Raw genomic sequence first — 21,796 nt, 5'->3', positions numbered from 1 at the left:
CTATCATCAGGCTTGATGTGGGCTCAAGCACATGAACCATGAGATCATGACCTGAGGAGAAATCAAGAGTCAGACACTTAACCAACTGAGCCATCCAAGCACCCCGATGCAAAAAAATTTTTAACAAAACTCAATACCTACTCATGAAAAAAATTTTCAGCAGATTAGGGATAAAGAGCAATTCATATATAAATAAGTAAATTTCCTCTGTGAATATATGTAAATATAAGTATTTATAAACATGCTACATGAATAAAATAGCCTAGCAAATAGCATTTACAAAATACTGACAGCTCATATCACACTTACTGATGAAAGACCGAAACCCAATAAGACAAGATAGGTAAATAAATGACATAGAGATCAGAAAGGAAAAAATAAAACTGTCCCTATTTGCAGATGACGTGATTGTTTATGCAGAAAAGCCCAAGGCATCTACCAAAGACCTCCCAGAACTATTGAATTCAGCAAGGTCACAAGCTACAAGGTCAACATACAAAAATCCACTGTATTCCAATGTGCTGCTACTTAAAAAAAATTTTTTTAAGCTTATTTTGAGGAGAGAGAGAGAGAAAATGCACGCATGAGCATGAGCAGGGGAAGAGCAGAGAGAGAGGAAAGAATCCCAAGCGGGCTCCTCGTGCTGTCAGCAAAAAGCCCAATGTGGGGCTCAAACACACGACCCATGAGATCGTTACCTGAGTAGAAATCAAGAGTCGGACGCTCAGTTGACTGAGCCACCCAGGCACCCGGAAACTGCAACTTACAAGATCATTTACAACCACTAAAAAAAAGAATAAAATACTTAGGTTTAAATCTCACCAGATGGGACTCGTGTGCTGAAAACTACTGTGTGCTGACGAATGAAATCAAAGCAGATCTAAATAAATGGAGAGACATAGGAGGCTCAGGAATTGCAATATTCAACACAGGAAAGATGCCAGTTCTCCACAAACTGAAATGCAGGTTTAACACAATTACTATCAAGATCCCAGGAAGACTTCTGGTAGATGAGGCAAGATTATCATAAAATGTGTATAGAAACACAAAGGAACTAGAATAGGCAAAGTAGTTTTGGAAAGAAAAAAAAAACAAACGGGGGAGATCACTCTACATATTTCAAGACTTATTATATAGCTACAGTAATCAGGACTGTAGGCCATTGGTGGAGGGACAGAAACATAGATCAGCGGAACTGAACACAGAATTGAAAAATAGATCCGGACAAAGGCTAGCCAACTGATTTCTGACAAAAGTGCAAAAGCAATTCCATGATAACATGTTACACCCACTCGGATGCCTAAAATAAAAAAAAAATTTTTTTTAAAGTCACTGTAACAAGCATTCCGAAAAATTGTGAAGAGGTCGGAGCGCTCACGAACTGCTGGTGGGAAGGTAAAACGGTGCGGCTTGAAACACGGGTCCTCAAAAGGTGAAGCGTAGAGTTGGTGACTCAGCAATTAGTTTACGACTCTGCCCAGGTCTAGACCCAAGAGGACGGAGAACATACGTCCGCACAAAAACTTGCACACGCATGTTCACAGCAACACATTCATAATGGCCAAAGAGCAGAAACAACTCATGTGCCCATCAACTGACGAATGGATAAATAAATAGAATGTGATCTGTTACACGGTACGTGGGATCAACACAACGGAATATGACCAAGCAGTAGAAAGAAAGGAAGAGCTGATCCGTGCTACAACGTGATGAACCTCGAAAACGTTATGCAAAGTGAAAGAAACCAGACAGAAAAGACCACATATCGTATGATTTCATTTACATGCAATGTCCAGAAGAGGCAAATTGTAGAGGCAGAACGTAGATTAGTGGTTGCTCAAAGCCAGGAAGGTGGGGCTATAGAGATGGGAGTGACGGCTAATAGGCATAGAGATTTTCTAGGGGGTGACGAAAATGTTCTAAAATTGATTGTGGTGATGGTTGTACAACTCTGTGAAAATACCAAAAACCATTGAGTTATACACTTTTAATAGGTAGATTATAGGATTTGTGGTTACGTCTCAATAAAGCTTTTAAAAAGCTTTTTTTTTTAATTTTTAAAAACAATTCAATAGAAGGATAGTCTTTTCAACAAATGGTGCTAAAGCAAATGGACATCCTTATGCTAAAACACCACAAAACAAACACCAAGCACCTCAATCTAACCTCACATCTTCTGCAGGAATTAACGGGGACTATAAAGTATAAAACTATAAAACATGTAGAAGAAAATGTAGGAGAAAATCTTCAGCCCCAGGGATCAATCGGTGAAAAGTTCTGAGACATAACACCCAAAGCAGGATCTAAAAGAAAAAAAAAAGTGATAACTTGATCGACATTAAAAAGCTATTGCTTAGCAAAAGGTGCATTAGCAGCATGAAAAGGCAAGCTGCAGACTGAGAGAAATTATTTGCAAATCACACACACGACGAAGGATTCATCCACAGAATATGTAAAGCACTCTCTAACTCAAAACAGCAAAAAAGCAAACACTAACTAGGAAATGAGCAAAAGGCGTGAAGAGACAGTGCACCAAAGAGGAAATACAGAGAATAAATACAGGAGAAGATGCCCGATACCTTCACGTTCACTAGTCATCAGGGAAACATACATGAAAATCGGATGAGATGGCACCGTATGCCTATTGGAACAGCTACAATAAAAAAACACTGAGGCAACATTTAAATGCTGGCAAAGAGTCTGAGACACTGGATCTCTCACAGTACAGCTACTCGGGAAGACTGTGTGGCAACTTCTTACAAACCTATACTTACTGCGTGACCCAGCAATTGCACTTCTGGACATTTACCCCAGGGAAATGAAAACTTGTGTCCAAAACCCTCGACATGACTGCTGGTAGCAGCTTTATATGGAAACTGGAAAGAACCAAAATGTCCACCAATAAGTGAATGGGTAAACCGGCTGTGGTACATCCACACCACAGAACACCACTCAGCAATAAACAGGATCGAACTATTGGCACACGCAGCCACTGGGATGGATCTCAAGGCCATTATGATGAGTGAAGAAAGACCATCTCAAAAGGTCACATAGTGCACGATTCCATTTATATGACATTCTCAAAACGACAAAATTATAGAGATGGCGAGCAGATTAGCGGTTGCCAAGGGTTAGGGATGGAAGGTGGGGGATGGGTGTGACTATAAAAGAGTATCCAGGGATATCTTTGTGGGGACGTAGTTCTGTGTTGCCACTTCCACAGTGGTTCCAGAATCTACACATGTGACAAAATAACATAGAACTATACACACACACACGTTGTACCGATGTCAGATTCTGGTTTCCAGATTGTACCATAACTATGTAAGAGGTAGCTACTGGGGGAAACCGGGTGAAGGGTACATGGGACATTTCTCGGCAGTTTCCTGGGGATATATAATTATTTCAAAGTTAAACATTGAAAAGAAAACCCAAGGCGCCTGGGTGGCTCAGTCGGTTGAGCGTCCGACTTCGGCTCAGGTCATGATCTCACGTTCGTGGGTTCAAGCCCCGCGTCTGGCTCTGTGCTGACAGCTCAGAACCTGGAGCCTGCTTTGGATTCTGTCTCTGTCTCTCTCTCTCTCTCAAAAATAAATACACATTAAAAAAAAAATAAAAAAAGAAAAGAAAACCCAAACCACTTTCATTTCAGTGAGCCCCTGGGTAGACGCTGAGCCTTCTGCACAGAGCAGATCTGAGCCCAGGAAGGGAGGGTGGCGCCTTCGAGGACCTGAACACAGGCTGGAACGGCTGCATGCATACAGCTCACGGCCTGCTTTCATTCTTCACAAGAACCCCATTAGTGGGAACTATTAGTATCCCCTCTTTATAGATGAGGACACAGTGGCTCAGAAAGGTTAAGTGACTTGCCCACAGTCCCACAGTAAGTGAGCATCTGAGCCTGGACTCGGAGAGAAGAGAGAACTGTATCTGTATACCCACTATGTGCTTTACATATACTGATTTCATTAACCTTCACACAATCCCAATCAAGTGCACAGCAGCCCCATCTGACAGATGAAGAAGCTGAAATCTTGTGCCTTACGCAAAGCACAGAATTCTCCGGTTCTGTTTGTTTTCCAAATAGTTTTTACATTTTAATGTTCAAACTAAATAAAACCATGATGATTGTTAATGTGATTTATAAATAAATAAGATTGAAATTAAAACTGCCAGAAATTGTTTTTGACATGATAGGTAATTTCACGAAATATTTAATATTGCAAACAAACCACTTTTCGTGATATGACCTGTTTTACAATAACTTCCTTATATATCCGTTACCCAAATCATGTAATTACGCAATTTTTGGTTCATCTAACTGAAAGCATTCTTCGAGCCCAGGTCTGTTGGCCTCTGAAGCCCATGTTCCTCATCACCATCCTCTGCTGCCTTGCGATGGGACGGATTCCGGGGATCGGGCCAGTTCTTTGCTGCAAGAGCACCTCAGAGGGAGAGGCCAACACGACCTAAGGTGTCAGAGGCAGATGGCTCCTTGACGGAACTTGGAACGTCCCCCGCCCATTTTTCAGATGGGGGAGGTCGCGGCCCAGTGAAGGAAGGGACTTACCATAAACTGGTCGCAGAGGTAGACCCTGGGTTGCTGGTTTCCTTCCCGCAATTCCGGGGACTGTGAGCTTTGCCTTTGCAAACTGAGCTCGGCCCCTGGACGGGGCTGCTCTGGCCTGGGCTTGGGGTGCGTGTGTGAGACAGAGGTGGGGTAGGTGTGGACTTTACCTCAAGGGAACAAACGTGCGAATAGCCGGCACAGGCTTCCTCCGCTCAGCCCGGCTAGAGGTCATGAGCGGCCGCGTCCCGAGCGGCATGAACCCGTAGGGACTCCAGGGCAGGTGGCAAATAGACCGCTCCATCCCAGTCAGTCCTTCTAGTTCCCCTCTAGGGCGGAAGTGGCTAGACTCTGTATGTAGTCCTGACAACCCTCCCCACACCCCCCACCATACGCAGACACACCTGGCCTGGATTCTAGCCCCTCGCATCGCACAAAGCGCCATCTGCCCCTTCAGAAGGTCCTCAGGCAGGAGGAAAGTTGGTTCTCCTCGTTTCCCGGAAGAAACCAACAGGAGAGAGGAGGGGCCTCATACAAGGTCACACACGGGTTTGGGACAGGCCAGCTGCCCGCCTATATGGGTGCTACTCAGGTTGCTCCTCAAACGGCAAGCAGGACTCTGCTGAGCCCACTGACCCTGGGGCCCAATCCCACCCTTTTGTGGTCCTGCCCTTGTCTTTGAGTCACTGGTGGCCTTGTCTTAAAAACTGCCCGTCGAGGGGCGCCTGGGTGGCGCAGTCGGTTAAGCGTCCGACTTCAGCCAGGTCACGATCTCGCGGTCCGTGAGTTCGAGCCCCGCGTCAGGCTCTGGGCTGATGGCTCAGAGCCTGGAGCCTGTTTCCGATTCTGTGTCTCCCTCTCTCTCTGCCCCTCCCCCGTTCATGCTCTGTCTCTCTCTGTCCCAAAAATAAATAAACGTTGAAAAAAAAATTTAAAAAAAAAAAAAACTGCCCGTCGAGCCGATGGGGGGGCGGCTTCCTCCCGCACAGCTGCTTCCTTAGCCTGACCTCACCTCTTGATGCTCAGTGGCAGCCCCGGGCCCCCCTCCATCTGCCTACGTGAGGCACCCCCTCTGCGGCTGGCCCCCTGCTGAGGGTTTACACGTATTCCTTATCTCACTGAGTCCCCCTGAGACCCATTAGGTGGGATTACTATTCCCATTTTATAGATGAGATGACGGAGGCTCGGAGAGGTAAGGCAATTTATCAAAAGCTCTACTGAAGACTGGGATTCAGCTCAGGACCAGACATCCCCACACATTTAAGCTCCTGTCCTTCCTTAGGAAAGCTCCACCCTCAAGACCAGGAGAACCTGTGCTGTCCACGAATTCCCTCTGACCGGCCGGAGGCGAGGCTGCCCGCCATGAGGGACTGGGGTTCCAGTCTCTGCTCAGCCACAACATACCTTTCCACTTTCCCTGAACATTAACTTTCTCATCTGTGAAAGGAAAACAACACTCTGAACTCCTCCAGGCCTGCTGTGAGGACTGATGGAGATAAGGCATAGAATGCCCTTGGTGTGTGCCCCTGTGTGGCCAGCAGCTACTTTTTTTTTTTTAATTTTTTTCGTGTTTATTTATTTTTGAGAGAGAAAGAGAGACAGAATGTGAACGGGGGAGGGGCAGAGAGAGAGGGAGACACAGAATCCGAAGCAGCCTCCAGGCTCCGAGCTGTCGGCACAGAGCCCGACTCCGGGTTCGAATTCACGAACAGTGAGATCATGACCTGACCCAAAGTCAGAGGCGTAACCAGCTGAGCCACCCAGGCGCCCCAGTAGCTACTACTTTTTATCTGCAACTGGCATTGCCCTCTCCCCCAACCCTAGCTACCCTCACTCTCATCTGTGCTGAGCAGGCCCGGACCAGCCCTGAAGCTCTTCCTCACCACCCCCTCCCCCCCCACACATCTTTTCCTCCAACCCAAGGAACGGGCACCCTGGCGGCAGGGGGCCCAGGGCACCCCCTTTCCTCCTGTCGGGCCCTGCCAGGGAGAGGATAGGCAGAGTCAGATGTTTCACAGATGGTGCCGATTATAAGCCAAAGAACAGCTCAGAGAGCACTTGTCTGAGGCCCAGGGTCTGTTGCCTGAGGGCACGAGAGCACTGAGGGAGAGGAGGGGAGCAGAGGGGTGACTTGCGGAGACTTTCTAGAGTAGGATATCAGTGAAGGGGACCTAGGGAGGGGACGGGAGGAACTAGAGGACCAAGGCAGAGACATGGGGGTGGGGAGCGCAGAGGAGTTTAGTGAGGGTGTGGGGAGCAGAGAAAAATGAAGCCGGAGAATCGGGGAGCGAGTAGGGGGCTCCCGGGGCGGACGACCCACGGGGGCTACTACTGACTGACCTGCCCCCATCACCCCACCCAGCCCCAGGATCCTGGCTTCACAGAGAAAGAACTTTAGAACCTCCAGGGGCTCCCAGGCCCTCCTGAGCTGCTCTGGGAGATAATGAGCTCCCTGTCACAGGGGAGATGCAAGCAGAGACCCAAGAAGGGACTCAAGCATGAGTCAGCCGTTTAGACCAGATGGTCTCGTCCCAGCTGGAGAGCCGGGGAGGCCACATCTGCCCCAAGCGAGGCCAAGAGGCCAAGAGGCCAAGAGCTGGAGGGACCGGGCCATAGGCAGGCCAATGCTGAGTGTCGTCCCACCGGCATCCAGTGGAGAGCCACTGCCCTACCGTGCCCTCTCCCCTTTCCACCCTTCAAACCCCATCTGCAGGCTGACCCCAAGTGCTCCCAGCCAGGCCGGCTGGGCAGTGGTGTGAGGACAGGCTGTTTCTGACACTCCCTGGAACCGGCTGGCTTTGTCCTCTAGCTAAATGTTCCTGGAAGGACAGAGATCTGGGGCCTGAGGCTAAAGGCTCCCTGTCCGCACCCGATCAGGGTAGAGTCCCGCCCTGGACAACTTTAGCATGAGCGTTGCCACCCCCCTGGGACCCTGAATAATGATGTCACTAACAGCAGCTTGTGTTGAAGGAACACATCCCCGTGCTTGTGGGCTAAACTTGCTGCAGGCATGACCTCCCTTAGTCACCGAAGCTCTGGGAAAGGTGCCAATACGCACAATTTAGAGATGAGAAAACTGAGGCGAAGAGAGGCTGCGTGATTTTTTCCAAGATTTACATCTAGTAGTAAGCAATGGAGCCAGGGCCTGGGCCTTTCGCCTCTATGCAGCACTGCGCCTCCCTCTGCCTCAGTCTTCCCATCTGTAGAATGGGAAGAGACCTGGACAAAATGACCTCACAGCCTTCATGTCCCACATTGAGCAGCCTGGGACTGCCAGACAGAAAGCAAGGGGCCTGATCCTTCCTCGCATGTTAAAAAAAAAAAAGTGGGGGACAGCCCACTATATCGTGAGGGGACTGAGGCCTCAGTGGAGAGGGCTGTGCCCAAGGTCTCCAGGGAGCCCAGTCAGGGCCCAGGGCAGGGGGATCCAGGCACCTTTCCAGTGGGCTATCCAGCTGCTCAGCAGAGTCAAAGCCGCTCTGGGCCAAAGGACCCAGTGTGAGTAATGGAACCAGGCAATGGGGCCTTCCGAAATGAGAATTCCATCTGCCTGACTTTGCTCTCCGGGACTTCGGTTTCCATGGCAACTCGGGGGTGGGAAGGTGGAGGGCTTGGCCCAAGGCTAAACCCCTGGAACCCGAAGAAAGGGGAAGGTGAGGCTCTTCAGGGGCACAGGGTCTTCTCCAAGTGGAGGGCACCAGAGAAGTCGAGCCAGGCTGAGACTCAAGTCCGGGGCTCCGTCGGCTGCCAGCTCTGCCCGCTGGCCATCGTGGGAGGAACAGGAGCGGTATTGTGGTCCCCTCTGGGCCTGTTTTCCCAGCTGTCAGACCCCCAATCTCAGACCCGGATGCCATCTGCGAGGTGCCCTTGCTCTAAGTTAGGGGCACATCTCTGCCCCTCGCCGTCCCATCTTAGCCTCGAGGTGGCTCCGTGGTGGGAAAGCTCTTCACTGATTACGAGGCCAAACAGGGCTCAGGCCAGGTCCAATGCCAGGCCCTGGTGCCTGAAGAAGACCCAGCTCCACTCCTGGAAGAGCTCACACTCCAGTACTGGAAAAGAAGGCTGTACAACGTGTGCTGAGCACCTACTGTATGCCTGGCCCCAGGTTAGGCCTCCAGGGAAAAACAGCGAGGGGAGGCAGGGAGGAGACAGCCCTGTGTCCTCTGTGTCTCCAACTTACGGCGGGCAGATGTGAACCCAGGACCCAGGGCAGGGAACGGATCCAGGGAGATGGGGCCCAGCCCCTCCTGCACCAATTCCGTCCGGCTTCATCAAAGCCAGCCCAGCTGGGCCAGTCCCCACTCCAGGCCATGTCCAGGCCCCTGCGCCCCAGACCCTGGCAGGTGGCATGTGGGGGCGGCTTTGGCATCAGCTTGGCCTGGGTTCCAGGCTCCCTTCTACCTCCCCCAGGCAAGCGGTCCAGGGCCTCCGGTGAAGTGCAGCTTTGGACGGGGCCTTTCCTAAATTTGCATCTCCCATTAGGCACAGAGTGGGAAGCCTTCCCCAGGGACACAGAGGGACTCTCTGTAATCCCTGTTCATCGTCACCTGCCCAGCTCTGTCTTCTGTCCTAAAGGCATGCATGGGCCTGCCCACGCCCGGCCTCATCCACCTCCACCAACAAGCCCTGTGCCACCTGAAAGTCCCACTAGGATCTCAGGGTAAGGGGCGGGGGGCAGAAAAATGAAGGGCTTTCACCAGTTGGTGGCCAGGCTAGGACTCCACTCTGTGGCGAGTAGAGGACAGCAATCCAGAGCACAGGTTTTATAGCCAGCTGGGCCCACGCAGAACCGTCTGCCACTTGCCAGCTGTGTGACCTTGGACAAGTCACCCCACCTGCCTGTGCTTCAGTCTCCTCATCTGTGAAATGGGCATAACCCTCACCTCCCAGGCTTGCGGAGAAGATGAGATGGTAAACAGGACAAGCACGGCTGAGTGTCCGGCCCAGGGAGGCACCTTGTCAGGGACGGGCAATCACCGGTGTATGGTGTATATGGCTCTGGGATGGGAGGCGGGTGATGGCGAGACAGAAGCCGTTCTGACCCTCCCAGCCCCAGTGACCCTGGGAAAGCCCAAACCCGGGAACACCCAGAAAGGGTCAAGAACGAGAAATAACACAGGCCTTTTATTTGCTCCAGAACTTGGCTGCTGTGTGGTCTGAGGGTGCCACGCCTTCCCAGAGCCCCTGAGGGACACCTCACGCAGCAGGTGCTGGATTTCTGTGCGAGGTCACACGGCAGCACCCACCCCTCCAGGCCTCATCAGTCCGGAAGACCCAGCTGCCACCACCGGTGCCCGAAACTGGAAAGTGGGGTCCACCCTCTCTGCAAGGTGGCTTTTCACAAGGCATTGGTTAAAATATTGCACTTGTAAATTAGGAACACTGATGAGGCAAAAATCTCCTATTACAGGACAACGTGCCAAGCATCCGACTACTGTTTAAATAAATAAAACTCAAGGTGAGGGTCTGAGCTGCAGCCCCAGTGGCCCCTAAGGAGAGCGCTGGAGCCCACAGCCAGGCCCCCTGCCCCATCAGCCAGTTCTTTAAGGAACTTGGTCAATGCTGAGTCTTTGCAGCACAGAGCAGCAGCTCCGGATCTGGCTCAGCCAGGGCCCCTGACCTGCCAGGGCCCTTGGGCCCCCTCGTACCGGGGCAGTGAGGACCCAACGGGGCCGGTCCTCCTTCTCCTCCAGTGGCCTGGGCCTCTCTCGGTCCAGGCCTCTCGTCTGAATGTCCGTCTGTCCGTCCGGAGACACAGCCTCCGGGGGCTTGCTTGCCCCCTCCGTCGCAGGGGGAGAGAGGCAGGTGGGAAGGGGGCCCAGCCCGCCTGATGTGAACACCGAGCTCTACTCTGGCAGCCCCTAAAGTGGGGGACTCATCTTCTTCTGGTTAATGAGGTCCAGGTAGAGGTCGGAGCGGAGGAAGCGCGGATACGAGTCCTTTTCCATGAGCCCGAAGATCCGCTTCTGCGCCAGATCGAAGCAGCCCCGGGTCACGCTCTGGAGGTTGTCCTTGGTGTGCTCCCGTGTGTAGGAGTCCAGGTTTACCTGCGGAGGCGGAGGGCAGTGCGCTCAGGTCTACCTGCAGGGGGGCGATCCTGGGGGCGGAGGGCCAGGAACGTGACCTACCCAGCCTCTCACCTCCGAGCCCCTCTGCTCCATGTCTTGAGGCTCAGAGTGGAGGCCCTCAGGTCAGCGATTCAAGTCGTGGCTCGGTCGCTCATTGTAGGGCTGGTAGTGTATAAGGCCTGCGGACACCCCCTCTAAGGTCCGACTGCCTGGTTCGAATCCCGGCAGTGCCACACCTAGGTGTGTGACCCTGAGCGAGTCATCTAAGTGCTCTGAGTCCCGTTGACTCGTCTGCAGGCTAGGAAGAACAGTCTGTCCCTCAAAGAGCATTGAAGACTAAGCAAGGTCATCCATGCTGAATAGATGCGGATTAAATCGATAGATCGTCCACTGTGACTCTGTACGCAGCGTCTAGCACTCAGTCAGCACTCCGTAGGTGTGGGTTACTCTGACTAGGTTCTCTGAGACTGTCTCCTCATTTTTAAAATGAAGAGAATATTAAACCCATTTTACAGGTTGTCGTCAGGTTAAATAAAAGAGCACACACATAAAGGGCTTAGCAGGTGCCTGCCACACCGGTGCCTGGGCAGTGACCATTTCTGTTCTTCCCAAGGCCCCTGTCTGCTTCCTCTGCACCCTGGACACATGGTCCCCGAGGGTCACTCTGGCCTCTTCTCCTTCCTGAGCTCCTTGAGGCTGCCAGGTACCTACGATCACTGAGAGGCCACTGGGGATGGGGATGGGGATGGGGGGCCTGAGGGCCCGGCCTGAGGCCTTACCTCCTTGCACGCCTGGATCGCAATGTACTCAGCAAAGATCTTCTTGGCCTTGGCTGTCATCTTGGACTGTGACTTGACCTTCTTGAAGTCCTCACATGCCAGCCAGAATTCCAGGTTCTCCTCACTAAACTCGGTGCGAAGGAAGGCCTGGAACACTGCTAACCCATCTGTGAGGAGAAGCCCAGGCCCTTTGTGAGAGGCAGAACCAGCTACTTCCGCCCTCTGGCCGCCCAGCTTCCCCTCCAGGGGCCTGTAGGGTGCAGAGCTTAGTAAGATAACCGCTTCCAAGAGCCAGGGGCCCAGGGCCATGGACCCACCCCTGCCACTCTGCCTCTCTGGGAGCCTTGGCCAGGTGTCTCCCCTGTCTAGTGCCTCAGCTCCCTCATCTGTAGAGCGGGGGTCACGAGTCTATTTCCTGGAGCCCTGCGAGGATCAGAGGGGATCCTGCCCACGAGACGCGGGGCACATTTGGCCCAGCGTAAGCCCTGGGTACGTGGAAATGTTTATTGTAACTCTGGGACTCCGGGTCTGAGCACACAGGTCCCAGTGGCCTCTGGCAGGCAATGCCAGCTCCCGTGGCCAGGGCAGCGCTGGCAGAAGCCGGCGCCGAGGCCAGCCCAAGGGCCTCTCCCGACAGCAGAGGCCCCTGGGGGGACCCAGCAGAGAGGGAAAGGCGACCTCTCTGGGACCAGCCTCAGTCTCTGGGTCTGGGAGAGGAGCAAAGAGAAGAGGGAGGGAGGTAACACGGGGAGGGGAGCAGGCCGGCCGCCACTTACATTTGTGAAGCAGCAGCTTCTCCAAGGACTCACCCCACTTGAGGGCTTCCTCCGAGGTGGGCCTGAGGGGGGGAGGGAAGGGGCACAGTGAGGCACCGGGAGGTTTTGGGGAGGTGGGGTGGCTGGGGCTGGGGGCACTCTGTCGGCTGCCCTCGGGCCGGGCAGTGGCCAGCCCAGCTGAGGAGCCCAGAAGGGGGCCCACCCCGCTTCCCTGGGCGGGCACCACTCCCAGCTCCCACCTCTGTCCCTGCCTGGCTGTCCTTCCCAGAGCAGCTGCTCCGGGTGAGGGCTGCTGCTTGCCAGGTGCCAGGCTCTCTGAGAGAGCCTCCATCCACCCCAGAGCTGGGTCCAGCCAAAAAGAACCCTGTGCATTTAAGCCGGCCACCAGCCCTGCTTTCCCGGGGACCAGCGAGGGCCTGAGGGGTCACGGGGGGCGGGGGCGGGGGAGACCTACTTGAAGGACTTCACCATTTTGTCCGCCTTGCCCCCAGGTTGGGCCCCAGGGGACTCGTTCCTCCTCCGGAAGATGCCCAGCTTGTTCTTCATGTCCTTGGCTCTGGGGGCAGAAGCAGAGAAGGGGGTCGGTCAGCCTGGCACACTCAGCCCCGGCAAATGCAGGGCGGGAAGGGCGAGCGCTGGGGTGAGAGGCACCTACTCCTTCATCGTGTGCCGCCTCTGGAGGTTCCCGTTGCGCGTGAGGTACATGCCTCGGAGCATCTCCGCGGGGCCCCCCACCTTGGGGCCCGGGGTGGTCCGCGGGGAGCGCCCCCCAGGCTCCTGCCCCCAGGCCTGCGTCCCGGGCGCCGGGCAGCGACGGTGCCGCGGGCTTCCGCCAGCCGAGCGCTCGCTCGTTCGCCGCGATCTCGGCGGGAGGACTGGGCTCGGGGCGCAGGCCGGGCTGGGACTCAGACGGGAGGAGCCAGGAAATGGGAGGGCCCAGGACGGGGAGCGGAAAAAAAAATATCCCTCCCGGCCAACCCTGAGAGGGAGCCCGTGAAAGGGGCATGTGTCTGCAAGGGGCGGCCTCTGGGGCCCGCCCGGCGGAGAGCCAGACCCGGTTATTTGTGACCGGCCTCCCCGTTGCCATGGCAGCGCCAGGGGAAGGAGGAGAAAACAAGTCAGCAAATTGCTGGGAGGGAGGGACGGGAGGCTCTGCCCACCGGGGTGGCTGGACTGGCTATTTTTAGCCAGGAATCATTTTTAGTCTGGCCACTCCCCCAGGAGGCAGCTGGGCAAAGCTGCTGGCAAGAAAGGGGGTTAAATGTCCCATGCTCCAGTGTGCCCCCCTTGTCCCTAGACCCCCCCCCCCCCACATCGGGCACCTCCAGGAGAAGAGCTCCTGGCAGCTGGCCTCAGCCTCAGTCGTGGGCTTTGGATACAAGGGGCCACCAATATGCACGATGCCCCAAAAGTCTTAGTACAAACTTAAGCTCAAATAACTTCAGACGTACGAATCCTATAAACTTTCAAAAATGTCATTTGGGATTTTAATTAATGTAACTTGTTTAACACACATTCAGTTTTGTGAATTTTGAATGATAAACTTTAACATTTTTCATTTTTTGGTCTCTGTCCTTCTAAATATAAAAAATCCTGACTTGAAACCAAAAGTTAAAATGAAGAATGCATTGGCAAAATCACAATGCTACCTAAGCATAAAAGGAATTTAAATCATTCAACTCTTGTGGCTCAGTCGGTTAAGCGTCCGACTTGGGCTCAGGTCATGATCTCAGAGTCTGCGGTTCAAGCCCGGCATCGGGCTCTGTGCTGACAGCTCAGAGTCTGGAGCCTGCTTCACATGCTGTGTGTGTGTGTGTGTGTCTCCCTCTCTGACCCTTCCTCTCTTTCTCTCTCAAAAATAAGTAAACAGTAAAAAAAAAAATAATAATTCAACTTTCAGACGCGTGTTTGTAAGTTTGTAGTATTTACATTTCTGCAGTATTCCAGCTTAAAGTAGCATTAAGGCCTACGGGACACTCTGTGTTAAGGGAGGTGGTACCCTGTGGAGGTTAAGTGTGAGATTCTGGAGCCACACAGCCTCAGGTTCAAATCCCGGCTCCAGAGGTTACCAACCGTGTGCTCTTTGTCAAGTTGCCTGACCTCTCAGAATGTCGAATTTTCTCATCCATCAAAAAGGGATGATTATAGTACCTACCAGCTGCTTAGGGTTGTAACTGCACGTAGAGTTTTAAGCACATTGCCTAGGGCAAAAATGCTCAGACTAGAGCTGAGGCCCACAGTGTCCTGAGGGTCTGGGGCAGCTGCCCAGCGCTGGGGACCCTGCTCTGGCAGGTCTCAGCCGTGAGCTAAGGCCAAGGAGTCCAGGGATTGGCAGCCGGCTGGGTGAGGACTGGGGCCCTCAGAAAACCCGGGAGACTGGGTGCCAGCACGTGACTTCCTGGGGCATAGTGCTCTGTCTGACAGGATGGCAGGGCTCAGAGAGGCGCCACATGTCTCCACGTGGGTCCAGAAGGCAGAACAGGGACCCATAAGAGGAATCTAAAAGAACACTTTCCTCCAATCGGAGCCATGAAGACATGGAAGGGGTGGGCTCTGGGGCATGGGCTCTCATCTCTAGGGGCTCAAAGACTACCTCGCAGGGCTGCCGTGAACCTCCTTCGGAGCTTCAATAGAGGAGGTTCTGAAGAAAAAATACCGTATTTCTATTTCTATTGTTAGCCCCAGCACGCCAGGTTCCAGATCCCCGCTCTACCACTTACTTGCTGCGTGACCTAGGACAAATAACTTAGCTTCTTTCTGCTTCAATTTGCTCATTTGTAAGATAGGGTAAGAAAAAAAGGAAACGTAAAATAAAAACAGTGGTAAAGAGGGGAGCCTGGGTGGCTCAGTCAGGCTTCAGCTCAGGTCATTATCTTGCGGTTCACGAGTTCGAGCCCCGTGTCCGGGCTCTGTGCTAACAGGGTCAGAGCCTGGAGCCTGCTTCACAAGCTGTGTTTCCCTCTCTCTCTACCCCTCCTCTGCTTGCACTCTGTCTCTCTCTCTCTCTCTCTCTCTCTCTCAAAAATAAAATAAAACATTAAGAAATTTTTTTAAAATACTGGTAAAGATTAAATTAGATAATATATGGAATACACACAGAACAGTGCCTGGCACAATAAATATTACTTATTTTTGTTGCTATGTCAGATTCTAAGAGTCCTCGATTATGTGAGCTTCAGGCATTCAAAGGCAGAGAGCGCCCACCCCAAAGCAAGGCTATTGTTGGTGGACCAAGATGGCTCCAGCACCCCCAGATGGCCACCCCTACTGCCCCCTACTGCTCCCCCCCCCCGGGAGCAACACCCACAGTGGCTTTGGTGATACCTGGACCCAATGGTGGGTGCAAAGGGCTATTTTTTTGTGCATTTTGCCTTCCCGAGAAGGCGTGACTGTTCCTGGCTGCAGAGTGAGAGAAGCCTACAGTTGCATAGGAACCTGGAGAGGGCAAAGGAGCTGAAAAGAAAGAGTTTCTCGGGTCGTGGACACGAGCCAAAGTGGAGGCCAGGGAAGAGGCTGCCAGAGGCATCTGGGAACACTCCCGTCTCCTCCCCCAGGCCCCACTGGTAAATAACGGTGGGTACTACCAGACCCAGAGGGGAGGGGGGCTCCTTCTGGGGGCCTCCATGTGACCCACTGCCTTCTCTCCATCCCTCCCCGTAGTCTCCAGGGCTTTGGACCCAGGTGTACAAGGAGGCCCAAGGAGAACGCACATACACCCTGTTCATTTATTTGGCACCTCTAACAAACCTCCAAAACGGAAGTGTAAGGCGAGTGTGACCAGAAAGGCTGGGGAGTGTGGGCTTTTGCTACTTAGACCAGCAGCGCCACCTCCTGGTAATTCCCAAGACTGCTAGCATTCAAGGGCTTAGGAGGAAAAGGGGGGAATCCCAGTAAACTGTCCGTTCAGTGCTTTCTCAGAGGCAGCAAAGAACTTGTCAAGGGCACTCAGCCACCGCTTGACTCAGAGGCTGGGCCGGGGCCAGGACAACCTGGCTGGTTGCCTCTGCTTGGCTCCCTGGGGCTTCCAGGTACTGAATCAGCACACTGCATCACTCGCATGAATGCTGAGGGCAGTGCCTGATGCTCAGGACCCTCGTGACCCTACCCTGGGGCCACTGCTAAGTCCTAAGATCCTCTTGTTCACTGGTGTCTGTCTAGGGAAGGACTGGACACAGCCCCTTCTCCCCACCTGGACCCGTGGAGGAGAGGCAAGTTTGAGGATAGAGGAGGAAAAGGGGGTTGGGGAGCCTCCCTGATTGCAAGGTTGAGGATCATGACCTTTGCAACGTACAGGTTTTTGCTCTTTCTCTTCCGAGAGGCTTCATCGTCATCCCCAACTGCGTCAGCCCCACTCATCTGTGGAAGAAAGATAGACACGTTACAGTCTGGGCATCCGAAGGCTGCTGCCTGAGCAAAGACAGGCTCAGGGATCCAATAGCTCCTGCCAGCCATGCCACCCCTCTCCTGCAAAGCCCCCACCCCTCAGGTGAGGGACAGGGAGACCCATTACTGGGAACGGCCTGTCCATGAAGTGCGGTTGGCTTGGCAGATCCCCCAGCCAAAGGCGTCTCCCCCTGGTGCAACTAGGAACCCAGGCTGCAGGGGAGAAGCCAGAGACACAGCCCGAATGGCAGAGCCAGAGACGTGGCACTTAATCACGGCAGACAGTAGGGCAGACTGGAGAGCAGGGCTACAGCAGGCGTTCTGCAGTGTGACTCAGCCACTCGCTGTCCCTCTGTGAGCCTCTGCTTCTTAATTTCAAAATCGAGATCATAATGACTAACTCAGGATTCTGAGGTCCGACAGAGACCTGAGATTGGTTGGCAGTGTGTAAAATGAATTGTTGCACAAGCCTGAGAGAACCTCTTTTGCCTTAAAGTTTTCCATGACTCCCCGGTGCCCCCAGGGTAACATTCAAACTCCGTAACGTGATACACAGGGTCTGGGTAGAAAGTTGCATTTTAACATCAGTTACAATTCCTTCAGTTATCTCTCCAGCCTGACCCCTGCTCCGGCAACCTCCTTGACCCTGCCCTCCAGGCAAATGGAATGTCTTCACCTGATCTGCCCTGTCACCTCAGGTGTTGCACGTGCTATACCTTCCATGGGAGACATTTTTGTGACCCTCCCATCTCCCTTTACTCCTAAGACCCAGCCTCAGGAAAGACTTAGACCTTGGGTAGGCCCCTTACATGCCTCCTCACCCGGGGAGCACCCCTAGACCAAGGGTGTGCACCCTGCACACCTTTTGGGGTCCCCACCATATTTGAAATGGCTCTTTCTAAATCTGTCCCCTCTGCTTGACTGTGAGTTCTCAAAAGCAAGCCCTCTGTCCATCTGGATCACCTTCACAGGGCCTGGCACACATTTGAAGCGCAACAAATATTTGTCAGGTGAATGAATGAATCAAGAGAAGGAAAGCAGACTGAGAACAATGAGTCTTGAGGCCCTCACTGCCTAAATCACGGCTTGCAACTTTACCCCCCACTGCTCCACTGGGGCCCACACTTCGCACCCCCCACCCTTTCCCTCCCCTTTGCCTGTGCTGTGTCCCCGTCCTGGAATGCCCTCTCTCCTCTCCCTCCTGCCCCGCCAATTCTCGTCTCCTCCCGGTCTATCATTCCTCTTCTCCCGACCCCTCCAGATTTCCACCATCTCTACAAGGGCTGTCCTCTGTTCCCTTTGCCCTGCTGGTGCTTGTCCATCTTCCTCCAGGGGAAACCCAGGGCCCCAACAGTGCCACCCTAGGGCAGGAGCCCAGGAAATGTTCTGGGATGGGAGAGGCGCTAGAACTCAGAGAGGGCTGGGCATGGACACTATGTCCCAAGACAAGACAGCATGCTACCAGGTGTGGACTTCAGCTCTGACTCCTCAGGAGCCCCACCCTGGGCCTCAGTTCCCTCATTTGTAAAATAAAGACGGGCTAATTCTTAAAGTGCTCTTAATTCAAGTAAGAAAAGTGGCCTTATTCCAGATATGGCCAGCAGGGGGGGCTACTAGCCTCAGCAGAGTACCCACACATGGATGGATGGATGGATGGATGGATGGATGGATGGATGGATGGGATTATAGCTTCATTTATGGAACTCATACTGTATGGAACTCATACAAACCCCGGAATGCGCATTATCCAGATACCATCTCGTTAATACTCAAAGTAAGTCCACAAACGGAGGCTCAGAGAAGTTCAGTCACTTGCCCAAAGACACTCAGAGTGTAAATGACGACAGCTGGAATCTGGGCCTGTATGCATTTAAGACCCGTGTTTCTCCACCAGAGGATGCTGCTACTCAAATGTAAGGACAGGGCACATTTTGAATACTCTCAGTAAAAGACTCAGGGGAAATGCCACATCCTTCCTGAGGTGGCTGCCCAGCCAGGGTTGTAAACACGTGTGTGTACGTGCACACGCAGGCACACACCCACCTCTGGTGTGTGATCCCAGAGCTTGGGTTTACAGGAAGTAAGTATTGATCCTATTTCCACTGACTGTGGAGGAGTTTCTTAGCCTCTCAGCTCTGACTTCTTTAGCCATAGCCTAGGTGTGGTGACAGCCACAGCCCTGGCTGCTGGAGGATTCGCCAGGATAAAGTCTAGGCCCCTGTGGCCCAATCTTGGTGGCCTCTGTAACCAGGGCTGCCAGCGTTCACTGCTCAGTGAGTCTTACTTCTGTCGCCCCATTGCGCACACAGGCTATAGTCACGCCCGTGCGGCTAGCAGTGCCCGAAGCCCCCACCCGTGGGAAAGGGCCACGGGCGCTGGGCTTCCTGCCATTCTAACCTCAGCTTCCGTACTTTATCGAGCCCACACAATGGGCCTGGGGACCACTCCCGCCCCGCTGCACCCCCAGCCTCTGCACTGCTGGGAAATGGGCTCTTCCTTCCACTGCTGGGAGGGGGTCATCTTCGGCAGGGACCAGCCTACACCGATCGGCCTGGTAGCTCAGGCCCTGGGAGTCGGCCCCCAGAGCAGCTAGGGAAACCCAGGCGCTGAGGGGGACCTGCAGGCCAGACAGAGAAGAAACTGAGCCAGAAAGTCAGGGTTCGGATTTCTAGCCCCACAGTGGGCCCCAAGGCTCCCCCTTCAGGAGCTGCAGTAAGGCCTGCCCAGTACCCAGCACACAAGAGGCCTCTCCCTCCCATCTCCCCACTGCCTTGCCCCTCCAGAGGGCCCTCCCTGCTGAAGAAGTGGAGGAGAGTCCAGAATCACCAGCCCTCCCTTCACTCCAGGCAGGAATCTCTGGGGCCTGCCCAGCCCCCACCGGGCCTCTCCAGGGACTGGCGGCTCCCTGCCTCTTGGAATAAGAACTATAATTCTTAGTGTAATTATGACTATAATAACAGTTGTGGTTAAGAGTGTCAATTGTTCTAAACTGTGTGGATTTGAATCCTACCTCAGTGACTTATTAGCTAATTGACCTTAGCCAAGTGACAACCCCTCTGTGTGCCTCAGTTTCTTTATCTGTAAAATGGGGGATAATAGCTGGACCTACCTCCTAGGTATTGTGGGAATTAATTAAGTTAATACATATGAAGTGCTGAGCACAGTGCCTGGTGCTTGGTGACGATCAGCTATTGTGGTTATTGCTATTATTTATTGAACACTCACTATGCGCCAGGCACTGAGCTGAAGTGCTTTAACACACTTTATCTCACTCTTCTTTACAACAATTCTAAGAGCTGTTCGTTGCCCTTTGCCCCAGTTGACAGCTGAGGAACCTGAGGCCCAGGACTGCTCAGCAGCTTGCCCGGGGTCCACAAGCTGGCAAGTAGCAGAATTTCAGGTCTGGCTCCAGACCCCACCCATGATTGAGGGCTCTCATGAGCAGGACGTCGTCTGGTTTCTCTTACTGGTCCTGACCCAACTTCTGGGGCCACCTGGCCAGGCCTGGCTGCTCTCTCTCTGACCTGGCCCTGCCTGGCAGACCCCATAGAACCTTGTGGAAACACTGGATCTAAATGCTACACGTATTTGTTTAGACATAGGAAATAACTTCTTTAAGCTTTTTTAAAATAGGAGACTAGAAGGTGTAATCACATCTTGGATCTGGAAGGCATGTTAGGGGCCCTCTTGTCTGACCTCTGGCCTAGGCGAGAAGCTTGGCGTGACAAGGTTAGCACCCTCCGCTGACAGCCTCTGCCCAAGCCAGTCCCTGTAGGAGGAGCGGGGGAAGGAAGCATGGCCAGGGAGGGCCTGCAGCCTCTGTCTCCCAACTGTCAAAGAATGACATGACCCTGGGCCAAGCCAGGCCAGGCTGAGGCAGAATTCACTGGAAGCATCCTGGGCGCCGACACAGGTACACCCAGGGCTTCCCTGCCTCCCAGGAAAAGGGCAGGCGTGGGCCTGTGGGTCTGCCTGCAGGGTCACCAGGGAGCAGCCAGCAAGGCAGGAGGGGGCAGCAGAGGGCACTGTGAGGCAACTCAACTCAGCACAGGGAGCCAGGCCCGGGGAGAAGGCCCAAGGGATGACATTGGTGGGGAGGTCTCTTCTCGGAACCTTAGGCAGCCCACTTGTAAAATGGCCCCGGCGAATGGACCATCTCTCAGATCTATGTGGTTCGGATATTCCTACTCACAGCAGAAATCAGTGCACAAGGGTGACAGGTAGGGGGAGGAGTAACACAGGGACTGTCTCTCCTGTGACAGGCCACATGTGCTCCAGGCAGCCTCAGCTTAGCCACACGGCAGCACAATGACCAGCTGAGGGCCACACCAGCTCTGTCTGGCCCTCCTGGGTTTCACTTCATGACAGGATCACCGCCATGGACACAGCTTTCTACATAGAGCAACTCCTTAAATCTCTGGGACAACTCCATGAACGCTTAGCACTCCCATTTTCCAAGAGAAAATGAAAGCTCAAAGAAAGATATCACTTGGCCGAGGTCTCAGGACCAGGAAGAGGAGACAGAGCTGAGATTTGAACCTGGGGCTGTTTGGCTCCACAGCCTGAAGACTTCCCTCCTTCTTCAGCTCCTGCCTGCAGCAGCCTGGAAACAGTGGCCTGTAGGCATCAGCTGACCCTCCCAAAAAAGCCAGGCCCCAGCCAGGAGGACGGAAGTCATGGCGAAACCCACTGCCTTCTCCCCGCCGCCAGCCCCCACGCCCTGTCCCTCACCAGTCTAAGGTGTGCAGGGTCCGGGGTACAGCCAGGGAGGACTGGACAGGGTGAGGCCACTGTCCAGCTCCAGCACTATGTGCTCCGTGGCCTGGGACAGAACACCTCTCCCTCAACCTCAGCCTCCCCGCTGGAGGACAAGTACGGGGGTCCCACCTTACAGCAATGTTATGAAGGCCAGAAAAGGGAGCTGGAGGCACTTTGTGAATGTTGGCATAACTGTCACCACTCTCGCTCCTGCTCTCTCGTCCTCATCATCAGCAATGATTCCCATTTATGAGACATCCAGCAAGCGCTAAGTAGCAGGCAGTGCCCTAAACACTTTACCCAAGTCAGGCTATTTAATCTTGCCAACAACCCTACAAAGGAGGTATTATTGCCATACCCATTTCGCTGATGAAGAAACTGAGGTTCAGAGAAGGGCAGGGATTTGCCCAAGGCCAACTGCCAGTGAGGGATAGAGCGAGACCAGGGGCTTGCCCGGCTTAGACC

The 21,796-nt window shown here is 53.5% G+C and overlaps 1 protein-coding gene across 7 annotated transcripts in view; it reads right to left on the bottom strand.

The window, feature by feature from the left end:
- Window positions 1-9,672: 9,672 nt before the first annotated feature.
- Window positions 9,673-21,796, bottom strand: part of RGS3 (regulator of G protein signaling 3) — a 122,355-nt gene continuing 110,231 nt past the window's right edge. For all 7 annotated transcript variants that reach the window (XM_030293554.1, XM_030293555.2, XM_030293562.1 and 4 more), the window contains 5 exons: window positions 16,482-16,546; window positions 12,645-12,746; window positions 12,191-12,252; window positions 11,415-11,581; window positions 9,673-10,614 (listed from right to left, as the gene is read on the bottom strand). In XM_030293554.1, coding sequence (XP_030149414.1) covers window positions 10,429-10,614; window positions 11,415-11,581; window positions 12,191-12,252; window positions 12,645-12,746; window positions 16,482-16,546 — 582 coding nt within the window. In that variant the 3' untranslated portion in view covers window positions 9,673-10,428. The remainder of the gene's footprint in view (window positions 10,615-11,414; window positions 11,582-12,190; window positions 12,253-12,644; window positions 12,747-16,481; window positions 16,547-21,796) is intronic.

The sequence above is a fragment of the Lynx canadensis genome, chromosome D4 (assembly GCF_007474595.2).
Source record: "Lynx canadensis isolate LIC74 chromosome D4, mLynCan4.pri.v2, whole genome shotgun sequence".
NCBI lineage: Eukaryota > Metazoa > Chordata > Mammalia > Carnivora > Felidae > Lynx > Lynx canadensis.
Note: the sequence above shows the minus strand (reverse complement) of the source record. Positions and strands in the feature narration are given on the sequence as shown.